Source organism: Zingiber officinale, chromosome 2A (genome assembly GCF_018446385.1).
Source record: "Zingiber officinale cultivar Zhangliang chromosome 2A, Zo_v1.1, whole genome shotgun sequence".
Taxonomy (NCBI): domain Eukaryota; kingdom Viridiplantae; phylum Streptophyta; class Magnoliopsida; order Zingiberales; family Zingiberaceae; genus Zingiber; species Zingiber officinale.
This window is the reverse complement of record NC_055988.1, coordinates 169,030,546-169,043,374: the sequence shown is the minus strand read 5'-3', so window position 1 is coordinate 169,043,374 and position 12,829 is coordinate 169,030,546. Positions and strand designations below refer to the sequence as shown.

The 12,829-nt window shown below is 38.0% G+C and overlaps 3 protein-coding genes across 6 annotated transcripts; 1 reads left to right on the top strand and 2 right to left on the bottom strand.

Annotated features, from left to right (window-relative positions):
* Nucleotides 1-2,687: 2,687 nt before the first annotated feature.
* Nucleotides 2,688-9,797, top strand: LOC122043180 (enoyl-[acyl-carrier-protein] reductase [NADH] 1, chloroplastic-like). Of its 3 annotated transcripts, XM_042603671.1 has the most exons (14): nt 2,688-2,961; nt 3,335-3,612; nt 3,970-4,079; nt 4,159-4,214; nt 4,347-4,431; nt 4,522-4,569; nt 4,674-4,748; nt 4,830-4,941; nt 5,366-5,417; nt 5,502-5,553; nt 5,655-5,712; nt 8,205-8,303; nt 8,402-8,545; nt 9,561-9,797. In XM_042603671.1, exons 2-13 carry the CDS (start codon nt 3,339-3,341, stop codon nt 8,530-8,532), a joined length of 1,152 nt encoding a protein of 383 aa, XP_042459605.1. In that variant the 5' UTR covers nt 2,688-2,961; nt 3,335-3,338; the 3' UTR covers nt 8,533-8,545; nt 9,561-9,797. The 3 variants fall into 3 exon arrangements, with proteins under 3 accessions (XP_042459605.1, XP_042459603.1, XP_042459604.1); XM_042603669.1 differs by lacking the exon at nt 9,561-9,797 and having other exon boundaries at nt 8,402-8,694; XM_042603670.1 differs by lacking the exon at nt 9,561-9,797 and having other exon boundaries at nt 2,688-3,045; nt 8,402-8,694.
* LOC122043182 lies at nt 8,721-10,178 on the bottom strand. Of its 2 annotated transcripts, none has more exons than XM_042603673.1 (2): nt 9,150-10,178; nt 8,721-9,067 (listed from the first exon to the last, which is right to left on the bottom strand). In XM_042603673.1, the coding sequence occupies exons 1-2, from the start codon at nt 9,409-9,411 to the stop codon at nt 8,883-8,885; spliced, it is 447 nt and encodes a 148-aa protein (XP_042459607.1). In that variant the 5' UTR covers nt 9,412-10,178; the 3' UTR covers nt 8,721-8,882. The 2 variants fall into 2 exon arrangements, with proteins under 2 accessions (XP_042459607.1, XP_042459608.1); XM_042603674.1 differs by having other exon boundaries at nt 8,721-9,052.
* A 564-nt stretch (nt 10,179-10,742) lies between these two features.
* LOC122043181 (ras-related protein RGP1-like) lies at nt 10,743-12,045 on the bottom strand. The gene is made up of 2 exons (XM_042603672.1): nt 11,671-12,045; nt 10,743-11,317 (listed from the first exon to the last, which is right to left on the bottom strand). Exons 1-2 carry the CDS (start codon nt 11,907-11,909, stop codon nt 10,873-10,875), a joined length of 684 nt encoding a protein of 227 aa, XP_042459606.1. The 5' UTR covers nt 11,910-12,045; the 3' UTR covers nt 10,743-10,872.
* Nucleotides 12,046-12,829: the final 784 nt, after the last annotated feature.

Below are 12,829 nucleotides of genomic sequence, written 5' to 3'. Positions count from 1 at the left end.
ACTTGTTCCAAGACTTGGTCTTGGATTAGTAGTGCAGAATAAAGATAGAAATAACAATTTACAAATTTTGAGAAAAAATAATAAAATAATAAAAAAAATTAAAATAATATATAAAATATTATTTCAAAATTTGCTAAATGTGATATTTCTTTAATCCCAATCAATTGTGAAAAGATGAAAATGAAGTTTTTGAAAACAGTTTTGGAGGGAAAAAACGAAAGGCGTAAGGTTTTATTTTTAGCCTAAACAGACAAAAAAGTCAAAAAAAAAAAAAAATGCTCGAATGGTGGTTTCATCTATTCAAAGCGACCCCGCTCTGATACCAATTGTTGGATCGAGAAGCGCTAGGGGGGGTGGATAGCGCTTGTGGCTATTTTGCTTGATTTAAAATAGAGTCGAAAATACGCAGCGAAATAAATAGAAAGAATCACACAAACACAGAAGACACAGATCATTTACTTGGTTCGGAGCCTGTGGCGACTCCTACTCTAAGGCCTGCGATTGTTGATCGCTTACTGTGGGCAACAACTATATCACGCAAAGTTTGTACAAGTGTAAGTTACAATAAGTGCAATAATTAAAGAAAACTTATACCGACAACAGAATCTTAAAGTAGCGGAGCTCCAGGTCGTCGGAAACTTGTAGCAGCACTTCAGGGTGTTTTTTGAGGCAGCGCGTTGTAGCTTGATCACTTAGAAATTGTTGTCCTGAGCCTCTGCCTCACCCCCCCCCCCCCCCCCCCCCTTCTTTTAAACAGTGCTGGAGGTGCCTCCAAGCCTGTCTGAGGCGCCTCTAGGCCGCCGAGTCACACGCGTGGATCAACTCTGATTTGGTTGCACCTTATCCCATTGAAGGCACCTCCAAGCTGCTCCAAGGCGCCTTCAACTTCCTTCGAGGCGCCTACAGTGCCTCTGGACAGCTGGCTTCGGCTAGCACCCGAGGCGCCTCCAAGCCCCATGGAGGCGCCTTGGACAGTATTCATCCGAGGTTAAATGTGCTCCTTTGTTCCTGCAAAATGTGTTAGTCCCAAACACAAACCTTGCAAAACAAAGTTAGCACAGAATATGATAAATGATATCGATAGTCATCGGACTGTCCGGGTCTGACTTCGGATTTTCAACCGGAAACCCTAGGTCAACCCGACGCCTACTGTTCCCTCTACGGGGAACGCGCCCTCACCTACTCCACTTAGGAGATTTACCTGTTGCCAGTGCAATCCTCCAGATTGACTGGACTTTTGCTCAACGTTCGAAGCTTCCGGACTTTCTGTTGGACTTCCGCTTCCCGGCCCGTCCAGTCTTCCACCTGGTTCGCGACACCAGGACTTTCCACCTAGGGTTACCCCCTAGAACTTTTACCTGAAACTGTCGATCCGCCAAGACTTTCCGCATAGGGTTACCACCCCCTATGACCTAGGGTTACCACCTCCTAGGGTTTTCCACCTGCCTAACCACAGTTAGGACTTTTGCCTAAGTATCACTTAGGACTTTCCTGCAAGCTCCATGAATTTGTTAGATCACAACACTATTTAACTTTGAACCCTTTGCCATTATCAAAACTTGGGTTCGATCGTCTGATGCTTCCCGCACCAACATGTCTTCGTTGATTCGCAAGTCGTCCGAGCGAACAGGCCGCCTGGCGCCTCAACTTTCCTAGGCGGACTCATGAGCGTCAGAAACCCGACCCGTGGCCGAGTTGTTTCTGCGTCGCACCGGGCGCGGTCGTGGCCGATCAGCCAGGTGGCCTTCCGATCGACCACACCTTTAGGTTGACTATCTTGGCTTTGACCTCCACATGTCATTGACCTCTATCCCGCATGGGAAAGCAATGCAATAAAAATTTATTTGTTTAAATTTTTTAATAAATAACTATTTTAATATTTTACTATATTATCCTTCCATACAAAAACCAACTATATTATTATTATTATTATTGTTATTTTTTAAACTCTATGTTTTTTTTTATTTTTTCTTTTTCATGTTTTTTTTCATGTTTATGTGTTTTTTTTAATTTTTTTTATTTCTTTTCATTTTTTAAAGTTTTTTAATTTTTGTTACCTTTTTTTCTATTTTTTATTTTTATGTTTTTAATTTTTTATATACTTTTTATTTTTTACGTTTTTTTTATTTTTGATGTTTTTTTTCTTTTTTTTCTTTTTTTTTAATGTTTTTTTTTCTATTTTTTAATTTTTAATGTTTTTTTATATATATTTTAAAGTTTTTTATTTTATTTTTTTCTTTATACTTTTATTTTTTATCACATTTTTCTCTTATTCGAGGATATTTTGGGTACATTTTTTTGTTAACCCCAGAATCAAGAAAAATCTCAATTTTCCGAGGTTTTCCGATTCCGGGTTGCATGCCCTTTTGCCGACGTGTCGGGCATGAAACATTACTTAAGAATCATCGATTATCTAAATCAAATAAGATTTTAATTGATAATCTAAAATAGATAATCAAGATTATCAAAGATAATCCCGAACCAAACACACTTTTAATGTCATGTGTATTTTTTTTTAAAAAAAATATGTATGTAAAAGAAATAGTAAAAATTACAATTTTTTTTTTAAAACAAAAGACAAGAAAACAGAAAACAGAAAACAGAAAACAGCAAACTGTGGACAGACAGTCCAAGGACTAAAATGAGTTCTGCACTGTCAAATATTACATATCTTTCTAACCCGAACGAGAACGAGAACGAGAACGAGAACGAGATAGATCGAGCTCGAGCTCAACAGGTGAGAGGCCGAGCGGCGATATCCACCATCCGCAAAACCCTAAAACCTCACTCAACTGTTACCACCATCACCGCCTTGGCGACGAGGAGCTCTTCACTCAGAGGTCGCATCGGCAGCACTTCCTCGTCCTGCCTACCGCCGCCCATTTCCCATTTCCCATTTGAGAAGGGAATCGAAAGGGGATCCTGCTTCGACGAATTTGAGTCTTCCAGCCGCAACTGCAGGTAAAAGATTTCCTCAAGTTGGTTCCAATATAATGCTTCGGAGTGGAGTGCTCCGATGCGCTCATGACCGCCGTCGTGGATAAGGTGACAATGCCCTTTGTCATTAACAAACCTATCTTGTTTAATGGATGTTTTTAAAATTTTAACTAATGTTAGACAAATTGAAAGGATAAAGAAGGTGCCTTGTCTCATTGTTTGTGGTATTTGTTTCTTTGTTGCGTTCCTTTTGGTACCTTGGTGATTCTTCCACTTTTGTGCATAGAATATTTTGTTTAAAATGCATGCTTGCTATATACACTGAGACCCAGTTAACGTCTGGCTTAAACTCCTTGTTTCCACTATGGCTTATGTTTGTTTGCTATGGTGTCTGAAGAACAATGGTGGTGGCATCAGCAGTTGCCGGTTTACAAGTGGTAGGAGCAAACCATTGCGCCTTCACTTCTAGGAGGGTGTTCATGTCTATGACAACAATCTCCCAGTTCAACTTGAAAGTAGCCAGTCCAGGGTTCACAAGCTCGTCAAATGCCTTCTTTCTCAAATCTCTTTCAAAGAGACATCCACCTTCTGTAAAACATTCCAGAGTCATTACCAGGGCAATGTCTGGGGAAACTGAGAAAACATTGGCATACGGCTTACCCATTGATCTAAGAGGTATTCGATTCTTTATACATTTCTTTCCCACTCGGTATAATTTAAAATACTTTATTTTTTCCGTTTTATTTGTGGTAGCATATTAAATATTTTGGCATCTTAAATCAAATATTTGTTGCATCAACTTATAAAATTATTGTCTCAAGTGAATGTTAAGTGCACAGTGTTTGCATATTCACCACCCAGATCAAGAAAACCACTTTTCTAGATATTCTAATGCTTGAATTCCCTGATGGTATTGACTGGAAAATTTGGTAGTGCATAGTTCATTGCTTACAAGATGATAAATTGTCATTTACCGGTAAATGGCTTGCTGTGCTTTTCATCTTTAGTGAGTTACTTCTTCTGATTTTTAAGGTAAGAGAGCTTTTATTGCGGGTGTGGCTGATGACAATGGCTATGGTTGGGCAATTGCAAAGGCTCTTGCTGCTGCTGGGGCAGAAATTCTTGTGGGCACATGGGTTCCTGTATGTGAATTTGCATTCTCATAGCATTTTGCTTTTAATACTGAATAACTACTAACAAAATTTCATTATTGAGGCTTAGGCTCTAAACATTTTTGAGACTAGCTTAAGGCGTGGCAAGTTTGATGAGTCTCGCAGGTATGTGGTTTACAAGAATTATGAGCATTCACGTATTGTTTTTCCTGTACCTTATTGTTGTAGCTTATACATATATCCTTACACAATTCATAACTTTATTTGGGTGATTATGATAATGATTCTATTTTGAAGATTGCCAAATGGTTCTCTTATGGAAATTGCCAAAGTATATCCTCTTGATGCAGTTTATGATACTCTTGAGGATGTGCCAGAAGATGTATGGAAAAAAATGCCTGGGATACTGTTTCATTGAACTTATCTTTGCCTTTTCCGCTATATAATGACTTGATGTTATATTGCATTTTAGGTCAAAGCAAATAAACGTTATGCTGGGGCCTCAAACTGGACTGTCAAGGTAGATTGTTGAACAATTGTATTTGTTTATTCTCACTCATACCAAAGTCATGCTGTGGAATTAAATTGGCTCCTTATTGTTCAATGATTTTCTCGTTTGCACAGGAAGTAGCTGAATCTGTGAAGAATGATTATGAAAGCATTGATATCCTTGTGCATTCACTTGCTAATGGACCGGAGGTCTTCCTTTATCTTCTTATTTGAGCACATACATGCATGTATGATTTTTTTCCCCTTCAAAATTTCAGTGTCCATAAATAGGTAACAAAACCACTTTTGGAGACATCTAGAAGAGGATACCTTTCTGCAATCTCGGCTTCGAGTTACTCTTTTGTTTCATTGCTCCAACACTTCCTTCCAATAATGAACCAAGGTATATTCAGAGTAGACTAACTATAATAAAATCAGATTTTCTTTACTGTTTCCACTTTCCACAGATAAATGTAACATCCCTTCAATGTGATGCATGTGATCTTTCAAAGGGAACTGATTATAGGCATTACGTGAGATATTTTGACTCTGTCTGCCCATGGCAGGCTATGATTTTAAGATTTTATAGGAATACAAATCTACTCTAGTATCTCTAGCATAATCAAACACCATTACAGATAGTTTGTACGATTGCCAAAAAATAAACTAACAAAGTTAACATACACTAGATACATATTTTTCTTGATTTTATGGATATCATTATCATTCATTTTTTCTTGCTAGACAGTTTTTGATATTCTGTTTTTTTTTTATGTTAATATAGCAATTGCCTGTATCCATTAAACTTTTAAACTCCAATGTGGCAGGGGGTGCTACATTGTCATTAACATATATTGCCTCCGAAAGAACCATTCCAGGGTATATTCTGTTCTCTAGCTTCTCTAGTTAAACCAGTTGAAGTTGTTTAAATTGTGTATGCCCGTTTTTTATATCTATATGCAGATATGGAGGTGGAATGAGTTCAGCAAAAGCAGCCTTGGAGAGTGATACTAGGGTGCATTTGCTTTCCTTGATCTTTAATGTTATACTATACTGATGATGATTTGTGGTTTAAACTACCTGTTTTCTGTTCACTACATTTACTTCTGGCTACAGGTATTGGCTTTTGAAGCAGGACGAAAAGGCAAAATTCGAGTAAATACAATATCAGCAGGTATAGACTTCTCAGAAATATCATTGATCCCATTAATATTTCTCCGGATTGAAGTGTGTTTGTTTTGTAGTTTTTTTTTTGGGAAGGGGGGGGGGGGGGGGGGGGTAAAATGTGGACATTTATGAGGAAAACGAGTTGACTCAAGATGGGTGGTAGTTTTTTTTTTCCACTTAAGTTGCATATTTATCACTAAAGCATGTAGTCAGCTCAGCAAGCCTATGCTCGAATTATTTCTTCAAAGTTTAGTATCTAGGGAACTAACATTACGTCTAAACCGACAAATATATATTATATTATGAATATATAATAAGTCAAACCAAAATGTTCCATGGAAATTGTTCATGAAAATTTTACAAGCTACAAATATATATTATATTATGAATACATAATAAGTCAAACAAAATGTTCCATGGAAATTGTTCGTGAATATTTCACAATTTTACAAGTAGTGAAACATAACAGTTTTTGCTTTATTGTATTCAAGTGAAGGGATATGCCTGATGCTGGGTGTGCTAAAACACGTTTTGTAAACATGCACAGTGGAAGACTAAACGTAAATAAATCTAATTTATTACAACACACACCACATGCATATAAGGGTACAACATACCAAACATGATCGCATAATTAAATTTTTACCGAAAGTAAATTTACGCTAGGTATATCTTATGGATGACCTGTAATGAGAAAGGCATCAACCGTTAGCGACGTTGTCGAACCTCGCCTCTATTCGTATCCATGCCGAGCTCCCCAAGACAACTCCTCGAGTACAAGCCTCTCCTTTGAAAGTTATTAGCCACGAGCGAAGAAGAGAAATCAAGAGGAAGAAGAGGAAGCAAAACAAGGAAGATGTCTCTTCCTTGCTTGGTGGTCACAACAATGAGAATTTTTCTCCTTGTTGTTGTGTGGCCGGCGACAAAGAGAGAGGAGAGAGAGAGGAGGATTAGGTTTCTAAAACCCAATCAACCAAATAATGAAAATTGTATATAATTATCTCCCAATTACATCTATATATAATTCTCTTTAATGTGTTGGATTAGAAAGTACAAACCCAACTCATTATCCCTTAACTAAAAATTAGTCTATTAACCCCCTGGTTTGCTTCACAACTAAATCAAGTTGGTTCATGATTAATTCATGATTAAACCAAATATAGTCCAACTCTTCCATAAGAAATGTGATTCATCAATGTTTCCATTGCGACAAATATTTCCATATTTGTCTTATGTATGGTTCAATCAAACATTTATCTCTTGATATAAGAATCCTATTCTTTAACTTGTTTTATGTCTTTTAAAGACTCGTTAGTGCATGTGACTCAATTGGTTCCCGGTTTATTTTGACTGTCCACAATTAACTACTTAAGTATAGAGCGATTATGAGTGACACCTAGTAGTACATCATGATCATCAATTATCCAAAAAATCATAGTTGATCTTAGAATTAATTCTAAACCCTTCAACAGCTATGAGTTGTGCCTCGTTCCTTTCGCTTGTCTTATACCCACTTGGTTTAGGACATGGTCTATGTGTCAGTCCCCACTAGACTGATTACGTTACACCTAGTCTAAGTAATACTTCCTTATTCTGCGAATTCAAATTACTCGTACATGTGTCTAAGAGTCTCGCACTCTTAACATGTGATGCTTTGGCCAAAGATTTTGAGTAATAATTATAACGAGTGGTCATAGGGTATACGTCTCCTCGCAAGGAGCGGTGAATCCTCTGTGGGCTATCCAAACACCTTCGGGCACTTCGACTTATACTCAATCATCCTGGGTCCACACCTCGATGAGATGCGTGCTTAAGATGTCAAAGTATAAGTCTCCATGACTAAGATGACTTGTATACCTCAAGTCGAAGGAAACTTGCACTCATGATGCAGTAAGAACTTTCAGCGACATATCTATATATGTAGAGAACCATATGAAGTCTTTTAGCGAATCACTCTAATGAACTAGCTACCATAACTAGCATCCACGTTTAACTCTCGACATCCCAATATCTCCAACCTGTGAGAAAATAACTGCTTGGCCTAACCAAGGAGTATAACCCGTGCTAGTCTCACAAAATTGATGATATCCTAATGCATCAATTCGATGACTAGGAAATTTCAATACGCTCATAATTACACATGTAGAGATAATCACAAGTGATGATCCAATCACAAATTCTCACATGCTATGAATTGTATTGCGGACATTTAGTAAATGAGTTTAAGATAATCAAATATATAATATGCACTCAAATAGTGAATCTATATTTATCAAATAAATAGTAAAAAAATTATAAGACGATTGTCTTAGGATATTCCTCAAAATCTAACATCAAGTTCAGATGTTTCATTTACTCTTATTAAATATTTGTTCACTTAGATTTCCAAATGACCAAGAAAAAAAAAAGAGTTTCTACCAATTTGAATTTCGTTGTGTTTAGTATGTGCATGCAAACATTATGTTCCCTCCTTTTTTGTTTATGTTAATATGTTCTCAGGGCCATTGGGAAGTCGAGCAGCAAAAGCTATTGGATTCATAGAAAAGATGATAGATTATTCCTACGCTAACGCCCCATTGCAGAAAGAACTGCGTGCAGGTTGAAACCATAAGCTTTACTGCATAATTTCTATTGTATTGCATCCCAGTTCCATTCCACATTTTTCTTCCTGTTCAAATAATGACATGTTTGTGCAGAGGAAGTTGGCAACACGGCAGCGTTCTTGGTGTCACCTCTGGCTTCAGCAGTGACTGGTTCTGTAGTTTATGTGGACAACGGTTTGAATACCATGGGGCTTGCCCTTGACAGCCCAAGATTCACAACATAAGATATCGAACCAGGTTCTGATTTTCTTGTCCATGGATTCAATTCATTATATATCACTAAGGAAGAATTGTTTCTAAACATTTCGTATGAGTTATTTGTGCACAATTAACAACGTCAGTATTGGTGCTGGTGATACTTAGCATTTTGCATATTTTTTCTTCCATCTTATGTTGACCTAATTGTATAGTCTTGCATAAAATTCGGTATTCATTTTTTGAGCAAAGATGAGGCAATAATACCTGCAGAGATGACATTATTCACCTCTACAATTGGTCTTGCAACCCAAGCATCTGATCTCCATTTGAACCTTAGCTATGAACAGGAACATAACAAGAACAATATTTAACTTCCTCATGTGCTTCTTTCCAGCATCTCTTGGTACCTCCTATAAGATTCCTCCTTCTCCAGCCTAAACTTCTCATGGCAGCTAGCGATAAACTTCTCTGCAAGCTGGTCGATCTCATTCTCTCCATCCTCCTCCCCTAGAGCCTCCAAATCGTCCTCAACCCATTCGAGGTGTCCTGCAAGCGACATCTCTGCTTTGTCATCACCATCCTCAGTCAAAATTAATGCTGAATTCCAGGGAGAGTCATAGCACAAACTAAGTATCTAACTCACCAAAGACAGGAAGCTCGGGGATGGGACTGATGACATTTGGGGGTGACCAGTTCAGTTGCAGATTTAGCAACTCGAACTGTTGCTCCTTCTTTTGCCGCCTCCACTTCTTCTTAGAAAGGGCGTGTATCAGATGACTGGCATACCGAAAGACGCAACCCTTGAAGAGGCTCTTGATCTTGAGAGAGCCTGAGTTAAGGGAAGACTCTCTCTCTGTGAAATCAAAGAATGATTGTAGAAATCTTTTAGGATTTTGGTTGGCCATTAGGCTTAACAACTAATTCTTTGAGGACCCTTATAACATCTACACTTGGTAGCCTCATCCACTGTAATTTAATAGCACATGTATTATATAATTATATAGTTCTACATTTTTTCACCGAAGTAAAGTTGAACATAGCTATCTTTGCACAGGGACAATAGACATTTTCCACTTGAGGTTGGAAGGTAGGTTAGAATGGAGGTTTCAAACCCAACTGAGCCAGAGGTTGAGACTTGAGATCGACCTGACTAGTTTTAGGTAAAGTAGGATGTCTTGTTTGAGAAAAAAGATGAAGCTAGTTTTGTTGAAAACAGCCAAGCAAAAAACTATTGTATATTCATTCTAATATATTGTTCTAGTATATAGTTTGATTCGATCAGAATGTCTCTACTGGTTAAACCAGACTAGGTTTACCTCTGGTTTCTAATAATTGGTTGAATTGATTGGTCTGATCTGACTAGCAAAACATTTGGCATTGATAAAGTGATAAGAAACTCCAGGACAAGGGAACAAAGCAATGAAAGTAGAAATCGTAGGTACTAAACAAATATATTATCCACGGAGCAGTACTAAACACTGAAGTTATTAGGTTTGAGATAATTGTTCTACAAAGTTGGTAAGAGCTTTAATGACCAAGAAGTTTTTTTTTTTTAAATTTCACATGGAAATATTTTAGTAGTTTCTAGTCTTGCACACTTCCATGCTAATCCCTATGTAATTTGATAATGTTATTATAGGTGAAACTGAATTGTTTATGGTATACATTAATGCTTGTCTAGATAAAATTTTCACAGTATTTTTAGTTAATACAGATTTATAATTCTTGCATTTGAGAAGGGAAAATGGAAGAGGAAATAAGTTATTAATGTATTCATTAATTCATATTCGATAACTTGGGGATGGCTAATGGCTTAACCAGATAAAATTTAGATGGTCGAGGAAACGACACACTTTACACTTTCACTTTGACCAGAAAATGGTGGTAAAGGTGAATACGTTCGTCCCCAGCATCCCTGTCAACCCATCCGAGGGTCAACACGGAGGAGATAATCACGAGCGGCTATTAGTCTTTGGAATAATGACTAGCATATAAGGAAGATATTTACATCGACTTTGTCGAGATTTGAATCTCAGATCTCATGATGGTAACACCTTATGCACTAGCTATTATGTGAAAGGGATTTGAGGAGAACCATAAGAAAAATAACTAGTTGAAGGGTGTTTGCCCAATAAGAAGTTAGCGACATTGCAAAACCTAGATATGGCCATATTCGTATAAGTTTAGACATGAGAATGGCTTAGAAATACTTATATCATTGGTCAGCTGAAGGCTCTAGAATCCAAACTTTTCCATGCTATTTAAATTCCTGTGACATGTTTATGAGGCCACAAGTCAATAATAGAATTCCACAGGGATCTGCTTGAGTGAAAAAATAACTGCATTTACTCAACAAAGCACTCAATCTAAGACGATGCGCAGCATGTCGATTTAGAACCAGCAGGCTCTTGACCGGAGACTGCTATTTGAGTTCCTTTCAGTAGGTTCGTGTCCCCGGTAGGCTCAGCGTCGTCGTTGGCCACAAGGGACTTCTTGCTGACGATCCGGTAAATCTCGGTGAGAATGGTCACGAAAGCGCTCTCGACGTTGGTGGCATCGAGGGCGGAAGTCTCCATGAAGAAGAGATTCTCATTCTCAGCGAACTCCTTGGCGTCCTCGGTCGGCACCGCGCGAAGGCTTCCGAGGTCGGACTTGTTTCCGATGAGCATGATAACGATGTTCTTGTCGGCGTGTCCTCGCAGCTCCTCCAGCCATTTAGTCACATGGTCGAACGATTGGCGTTTGGTTATGTCGTAGACTAGCATCGCTCCCACTGCGCCTCTGTAGTAAGCGCTCGTCACCGCCCGATACCTGCTGGCCAGCATCATAACGACTTTGTCGCAGCAAATTAAAATAGAAGGCAGCTCAAGGAAGAAGATGACTGAAGATCTTCGTAGATCATTTAAACCATAATTAACAGAGAAAAAGTCCATTAAAAAAAAAACTGATTTTTGGAGTCAATGAAAATTTTGGACAGAGAACGAAGTAAAAAGAGATCCTTCATAACTAAGTTTTTGTTTATGTAGGATAGATCGAAAGAACAAAGCCACAAACAATCTGAGTTTTGAAATGGTAACTTAGGACGAGCAAATTAGGGCGATAAATCACGGAAAAAGCAGGGCGGGGAAAAGGGAAAAGATCGAGGAGGAAGATGAGGAGATGACCTTTCTTGGCCGGCGGTGTCCCAGATCTGGGCCTTGATGGTCTTCTGGTCGATGGTTAGGGTGCGGGTCTGGAACTCGACGCCGATGGTGGCCTTGGAGTCGAGATTGAACTCGTTGCGGGCGAACCGGGCGAGCAGCTGCGACTTCCCCACCGCCGAGTCGCCGATCAGCACCACTTTGAAGACGTAGTCGATCTTCTGGTTGAAATCGGGGTAGTAATTCCGACTGCTCGAGGACATCCTGCCTGCGTCCGATCGTTCGATCCCGGCACCGATCAGCTGATGGTTCAATCGATGGCCAGGGCGAAGAAATCGCCGCCGCAGCGAGGAACAGGAAGACAATAGTCAACGTCGAAGAGGAGGAAAAAGAAGAAGAAACAAGGCGCCAAATAGATCGGTAAACGAAAGGGGTTCGATTTGGTTGAGTCGAGCCGTAAACGCGTCGAGCGTGCTCGACCAAAATAATTAAAAGAAGATTTTTTCAATTGTACCCTTAAAGTTTATACTTCGTACTCCACGAGTTAGCCAAATAGTCAATACGGGAAAATCTTTTTTGTTTTTTTTAAATACTCATAATTTTGTATTTTCAAAATGCTTCTAATTTTCATGGGTCGAACTAATCACCCAAGTTCAACGTTACCGAGCCGAGCCTGATTAATTTTTTTTTAACTATAATGCAATCAAATAATACAAATAAATTTAATTTAATCTTAAATTTATATGTGTTTTAAATACTAGATATAAAAGTGTGATGGCAACTTCAATAATATTTATTATCTCTTTAATTTTTCAATTTAATATTCTTCTCTAAATGTTTTACATAGTATGTGAAAAAAAAATGACTTATACTAATAATAAAAAAAGGGATGTTATTCAGATTATTATCTAGGTATCTATGGTCTGATCCTGAGTAAATAGGGACATAACTAAAGGATACTAGATTTTTGGACTAGTCGCGGTGTGCGCTTCCTAACTTATCTTAATGGCCGATGAAAAAAATATATAAGATCAAACCGATCACCCTATGAATATCAATGAGGATAACAAATATATATATATATATATATATATATATATATATATATATATATAAGTGCATTATTTAAATTTTTGAGGCAAAGAAAATTTTCAAAGTGTTATGGTTTTCTTGTTTTTTAAAA

Bases quoted from the DNA above. Each gene is read 5' to 3' on its own strand.
- LOC122043180 (XM_042603671.1), top strand. From the start codon at position 3,339: ATGGTGGTGGCATCAGCAGTTGCCGGTTTACAAGTGGTAGGAGCAAAC. The intron at 3,613-3,969 runs GTATTCGATTCT...CTGATTTTTAAG, and splicing joins CTTACCCATTGATCTAAGAG to GTAAGAGAGCTTTTATTGCG. The intron at 4,749-4,829 runs GTCTTCCTTTAT...GTCCATAAATAG, and splicing joins CACTTGCTAATGGACCGGAG to GTAACAAAACCACTTTTGGA.
- LOC122043182 (XM_042603673.1), bottom strand. From the start codon at position 9,411: ATGGCCAACCAAAATCCTAAAAGATTTCTACAATCATTCTTTGATTTC. The intron at 9,068-9,149 runs GTGAGTTAGATA...ATGACAAAGCAG, and splicing joins CCCCGAGCTTCCTGTCTTTG to AGATGTCGCTTGCAGGACAC.
- LOC122043181 (XM_042603672.1), bottom strand. From the start codon at position 11,909: ATGTCCTCGAGCAGTCGGAATTACTACCCCGATTTCAACCAGAAGATC. The intron at 11,318-11,670 runs GTCATCTCCTCA...GCTGGCCAGCAG, and splicing joins GACACCGCCGGCCAAGAAAG to GTATCGGGCGGTGACGAGCG.